This window comes from Antechinus flavipes, chromosome 4 (genome assembly GCF_016432865.1).
Source record: "Antechinus flavipes isolate AdamAnt ecotype Samford, QLD, Australia chromosome 4, AdamAnt_v2, whole genome shotgun sequence".
In the NCBI taxonomy this organism is placed as follows: Eukaryota; Metazoa; Chordata; class Mammalia; order Dasyuromorphia; family Dasyuridae; genus Antechinus; species Antechinus flavipes.
Window position 1 is genome coordinate 134767362 of NC_067401.1, and position 6081 is coordinate 134773442.

A 6081-nucleotide genomic window follows, 5' to 3' on the forward strand; every position below is an offset into this window, starting at 1 on the left:
CAGGCAGGGGCGGGAAGCCCGAGGGGGAGGAGGGGCGGGGGAGGAGGTCCACTGGGAGCTGGAAGGCACAAGGAAAAGAGGGGGACAGCGGGGGAACCCTGGGGAAGGGATCAGGGTTGGGAGGCTCTAGGGAAAGGAGGATAAGGCCGCCGGACACTGAAAGCACTGGACCCAGTGAGGGCCGGAGATTCCACCTTGGCTGAATTGTCTGTTTCCCAGAGTGAGCGTGATGAATTGGCAGAGGATGGAGAAGGTAGCATCCGTAGCTCAGAGGAGGGTACCAGTGACAGTGGTGAGTGTGAAGAGGGCACTCCAGTGCCAGAGGTGGGCCCGCTCAACTCCCAAGCCCTTACACCCTCCCCTTCCCGCTCTTACAGTCTTCACATCACCGCCTGAGAGTGAAGTGCCAGGGCCTGAGGAGAAAAGCCCCGGGCAGCAGCAGGTAAGGCCCTGGGCCCCTGGGGAGGGACGGGGGCAGGGGGGCAGTGCCAGGGTAGGGACGTCTGAAGGCCGAGGGGGTTGGACAGGTGATGTCCGATTCCTTTTTAACTCTAAAATGTTAGACCTTGATCACTAAGTCACTGCACAGCCCTAAGCGAGCGCCTTCCCTTCTTGGGGCCTCTGCAAAAAGGGATCGAGTCCCTTCTAGTTCTGACATGGTGCAGTTCTAATGGATGAGTCCCCGGGAAATGCCGGGTTCTGCTCTGAGGGTCCCTCTCTCTCCCATGACCCCCCAGGCTTCCAAGGGCACCATCCGGAAGGACGTGGGCCCCATGTATTCCTATGTCGCTCTCTACAAGTTTTTGCCTCAAGAGCATAATGACCTGGCGTTGCAGTAAGTGTCTTCCCCGTCCGGGCCCAGGGGTGGCTTTCCCGAATTGGGGCCCGATGCCCTTGGCTGGACCAGGGCACCGACAGCGCCTCAAGGAGGCCGACCAAGCTCCATCCTTGGGGAGGGCAGGTGGGCCACAGCTGGGTCTGGGCAGGGCCCACCCTGAGTCTGCTCTTCCCCCAGGCCGGGAGATCGCATCATGCTGGTGGATGACTCCAACGAGGACTGGTGGAAGGTGATTAGGCCCCTTGGCGGCGGGGAAGGGGACGTCGGAGGTGGGGAGAGCGTGATGCTCCTCTCCAGCCCAGCCTGACGGGGAACGGAACTGTCTCTGGCAGAGGCTGCAGAACCCGCTGCAGCAGATACCTCTGCTAGATCAGCCTCGGGCAGCGCCCGCCTGGCAGCCAGGCCCAATTAGGTTCCATCCCAGCCCACCCTCCCAAGTACCAGCCCCCCTTCTCCCGGAAGCCCTCCCGCCCACTCCCGCCTCAAGCGCCAAAGCAGCGAAAGTTTATTTAGAAAATAAAAGGAAAGCTTGGTGCCCTGGGATGGAGGCTCCCAAGGAGAGCTGGAGGCCGGCTGGCTGGGTGGGAGGAGGGGGCTGAAGCTCTGCCCCCCCAACCTGGTCGAACTTGTCCCCCAGGGCAAGATCGGGGACCGCGTCGGCTTCTTCCCCGCCAACTTCGTGCAGCGCGTGAGGCCGGGAGAAAGCGTGTGGCGGTGCTGCCAGCCCTTTTCCGGGAACAAGGAGCAGGGCTACATGAGCCTCAAGGAGAGCCAGGTGAGTGGTCTCCTCAGGCTGAAAAAGGCTGGGGAAGGGAGGCATCAGGGAGGGAGGGCAGGAGAGAGCTCAGGGGGCCAGCAAGGGAATTCCACCAACCCACACAAGAAGGGCCAGAACAGAACTCCCGCCTCAAAGATTGGGGGGAGGGAGAAAGCAGAGGGGAACAGTGGCATTCTGGGAGCCAGGGCAGGGAAGAAAGCGGTAGCCCCTGAAGTAACCAGCAGGGGAAAAGGGGGTGTCTATACTTATCCGGGCTCTGCCCCTCCAGGGCCTTGCCAGTGCAGCAGGCAGTGCCCCCCCCCCGTGTGGCTGGTCCTGGGTGCTCAGCAGGAAAGGGGGTGTCTATACTTATCCGGGCTCTGCCCCTCCAGGGCCTTGCCAGTGCAGTGGGCAGTGCCCCCCCCCCCGTGTGGCTGGTCCTGGGTGCTCAGCAGGAAAGGGGGTGTCTATACTTATCCGGGCTCTGCCCCTCCAGGGCCTTGCCAGTGCAGCAGGCAGTGCCCCCCCCCCCGTGTGGCTGGTCCTGGGTGCTCAGCAGGAAAGGGGGTGTCTATACTTATCCGGGCTCTGCCCCTCCAGGGCCTTGCCAGTGCAGTGGGCAGTGCCCCCCCCCGTGTGGCTGGTCCTGGGTGCTCAGCAGGAAAGGGGGTGTCTATACTTATCCGGGCTCTGCCCCTCCAGGGCCTTGCCAATGCAGCGGGCAGTGCCCCCCATGTGGCTGGTCCTGCACACTCAGCAGGAAAGGGGGTGTCTATACTTATCCAGGCTCTGCCCCTCCAGGGCCTTGCCAGTGCAGTGGGCAGTGCCCCCCGCCTGGCTGGTCCTGGGCGCTCAGCCCTACCCCTTTCTCCCTCAGATCTGTGTGGGCGTGGGCAGAAGCAAGGATGCTGAGGGCTACATTCGAGTCAGTAGTGGCAAGAAGAGGGGCCTGGTACCTGCCGACGCTCTGACCGAGATCTGAAATTGGGCACGGCGGGCACAGAAGAAGTGAGTGCCCCCACCCCCGGAGATGGCCCAGACACCAGCTCTGCCCCTTGTTCCCAGGGAATGGAGCAGGGTCTCCTTACCCGCCTCCTTGCTCACTTGCTGCCACGCTGCTGGGCACCCCTCTGACAGACACGGAAGCTCCACGATGACGAAGGTTTTGTTTTTCCTCTGGGGACCCTCTTGAGGGCAAGATAAGGGCGGGGATCAGCTACCGCAGGCAGGTCTGCCCCATGCCGAGGTGCCAACTCCTGCGCCCACCAGTGCCCTGCTGCCACAATGAGTCGAGCCTGGGGCAGATCTGCCCCCCAGGGCTTGCTGTGGCTTCTCCCCAGAATTCTACCTTTCCAGTTGTTGCATGCCTTGTGCCGCCTTCTCCCTCAGCCCAGGCTGTATCTGTCTTTCTGTCTGTCCGTTGGGCATGGGGGAGGTCTCAGGGGAGGGAAAATGTCCCCTTTCCCCGGGCCCCTCTCAATGCCCGCTCCCCCTCAGGGTTTAAAAGGGGTGGGAGATATGGGAGGGCCTTTTCTGCTTCTGTGGTTCTGACTGCTGCCTCCCCAATATCACCATCCCTCTCTAGCTCAATTCTCAGGAAAGTTTCACTGGTCTCTCCCATAACTTGCAACCTGGGCTGGCAGAGGAGAGGAGGGATCAAGGAGAAAGGACAGGGCTTGTTTTCTTGTTTGGGGGGAGAGAGAATCATGGCTGGGACAAGCACGACAGAGCCTTTCTCCATCCACCCCTACCCCCCTTACAGTTGGGGAAAGAATAGCCAGCTGGGATGGGAACTCTCTCCAGGGCCAGAACATCCATGTCCCCCTAAAGCCACAGCCCCCCCAGGGAAGAGAAATCCCCCGGAAGTCAGGAGTTCGGATCTGCCCTCAGACGCTTACCCTCCCTGGGCAAGTCACTTAACCCCCACTGCCTCAGCAAAAAAAAGAAATCCGGACGTAGCAAGAAGAGTGAGCCATGTGAGACTGAGATTGGGGATGTTTCTGGAGCCGCCAGAATGGTACAGAATATTTATGTGAATCTACCCGTTGTCTGGGGCCTGACTTCCAGAAACTAGCCAGGTCAGGAGCCTGACTCCAGGCAGTTCTGTTTTCCTGCCCCCCTTTTGTTCTCGCCCCCCCCCTTGATCCGGACAGCCCTGGAAGAGCTGGAACGGGACAGTTGGAAAACCCCTCTCACTAGGTTAAGGCCGGGTCACAGCAGGGGCGGATACGGAGAGCAAGACGGCACTTTAAAAATAGTCCTGTCCTGGGACCAGTTTCAGGTTTTCCCCCGTTTTCAAGACCCCTGTATTTCAGGAGCCATTCTCTGATTATGCCCTTTGCAGGCCCCTGGGTAGGGATGGAGAACTGGAGACAAGTTGAGACTCCCGAGGAAGGGAGGGAGGGTGAGCGTCCCAGCCTGGAGGAGGCAGACTGTGGGGTCTCCCCTGTGAAGACAGCTCCTTGTTGGCCCGAGCCCCCAGCCCCCAGCTCAGAACCTCCTTCACCATGCCAGCCAATGCCTCCCCTACTCTGGGCACAGACCCCCCCCCAGGCCCTTGCCTCCCCCTCTGCCGTTTCCAGACTCGGGGAGGGCAGAGGCTGACGCCACACTGCCCTGTCTGCTGCCACGAGGCTGCCCCAGCAGTACCCCTCGGGGCAGGCCCGATGCCCACTGTACATAGAGGCTGCATGACGGGTCGGGCTGGGGCGCTGCCGGGCCCCCAGACCCACCGAATAAATGTTCCCCTGACCCACATGGGCCTCTGGCGTTTCTGATTGGTTGAGTGGGAGCGGAGCTGGGATGGAAAGGAGGAGGCGGCTGAAGGAAGGTGGTCAGATACAGGGTGAGAGGAGGAGGGGAGAGGCCGGGGGAGGCGGAAGAGGGGCTGGGGGCAGAAGCAGCGCTGGGGCAGAGAGGCGGGATGGATGAAGCGCTGGAGAGAGGGGAGGGATAACAGACCCGAGGGATGCTCTCTCACATCTTCCCCCGCCTGTCAGACCCTAACCTCTCCCAGAAAAAGAAGGGCACAAGGGTATTGGTGAGGGCAGGGGGCCGGAGGGCGGAGAGTGGAGGGGGGTATGGGAAATTGGGAATTTTGTCAGGCTGGCTAGTCCGGCTGCTTCAGTGCTAATTAAATGCAATTATTGGGGGCACCTGTGAACTCAGCAGAAAGGACGAAGTAAGAAATGTCCCAGGCGGTGCCCAAGGCCGGCTCAGCTGCGCTAATGAAGCCCCAAACCCGGCCCCCTGAAAAGGCAGGGCCCCTGCCCCCTAAGGCCCGGCGCAGCTGACCCCTGCTGCCCACGTCGTCCTCATCCCTCTCTCACCCCTTACACTCTCCTTCCCACCGTGGCACTGGGCCAGTCCTGCCACTCAAACCCTCCCCTTGAATCATGAGGAAGAAGAGCCGGGAGAGGCTGACAGTGACGTGGGGCAGCTGGGCCCCAAGAGATGACTCAATCATGCCCATCATTAGGCCCCTGGCACAGCAGGGGGAAGGGTGCCCCCTCCCCCATCCCAGCCCGCCCACCGGCTCTGCAAAACTGCTGCCCCTCCCGCCTTCCCAAGCAGCGTCATCACTTAGGCGAGTGCAGGGAGCTATTTATAGTCTGGAGTTGTGGGGAGGGGGAAGGGCAAACTGCCTGGGCTGGGGGGCAGAAGTGGGGGACTGCCAGGGTCCAAGCTGCCAAGGTTAGGTTGGCAAGGGGTAAAAACCATCCTTGCTCCCTTCCCTGCCCCCCCATGCCCCTTTGTCCCTGGTGCCAGCCTGACCCTGGGTTCTGGAGACCAGGCAGGGCCGGGTTGCCCCCCATCTGACCCTAGGACTAGTCCCCGAGGGACCCTTCATCCCTGAGAGTAGCACTTTTACTCCCCAGGGAGGCACCCATTAGTCTGGCACCGAGCTCCCTCCTCTCCTCCATCCCTCCCGCCCTCCCCGCCACCTCCGGGCCATCACAACAGCTGCCCGTGAGTGTCTGGGTGGAAGGGGAAGAGATGCTCAGGGAAGGCCCTGGCAGGTGCCCATGCGCCGTGAGCAGAGAAGGGCCGCCCTCTGGGGCTGGGGGCTCCTCCTGAGGCTCCTCCTACTGTGGGGCTGTGCCTGGAGAAAGGGGGTCCTTCCCCCCAGCCAGTGAGGAAAGGACCTTAAACCCTCAGCTGTCCAAAGGTAACCAGGAGGCAAACGTATGGGCCCACATCCTAACATGTAGGCAGACAGAAAATAGACAGACACACTGGACAGACAGACACAGAGACAGTCCTGGACAGACAGGCACGGAGATAGATCTGGACAGATAGACAGATCTAGACAAACAGACACAATCTTGGATAGAGATAGACATGGACAGACTGACTCAGAGACACAGAGATAGACCTGAGTAGAAAGACAGACTTAAGACACAGAGATACACCTGGACAAATAGACACAGAGACAGTCCTGAACAGGTAGACAGACAGACTTGGACAGACACAGAGACAACCCTGG

The 6081-nt window shown here is 60.9% G+C and overlaps 1 protein-coding gene across 1 annotated transcript in view; it reads left to right on the forward strand.

Moving 5' to 3' along the window:
- STAC2 (SH3 and cysteine rich domain 2) overlaps positions 1 to 4350 on the forward strand; it is a 12762-nt gene extending 8412 nt beyond the window's left edge. Inside the window, exons 6-11 of the mRNA XM_051994632.1 lie at positions 220 to 292; positions 378 to 442; positions 738 to 835; positions 1016 to 1067; positions 1476 to 1613; positions 2473 to 4350. Coding sequence (XP_051850592.1) covers positions 220 to 292; positions 378 to 442; positions 738 to 835; positions 1016 to 1067; positions 1476 to 1613; positions 2473 to 2577 — 531 coding nt within the window. The 3' untranslated portion in view covers positions 2578 to 4350. The remainder of the gene's footprint in view (positions 1 to 219; positions 293 to 377; positions 443 to 737; positions 836 to 1015; positions 1068 to 1475; positions 1614 to 2472) is intronic.
- The last annotated feature ends 1731 nt before the right edge of the window (positions 4351 to 6081 follow it).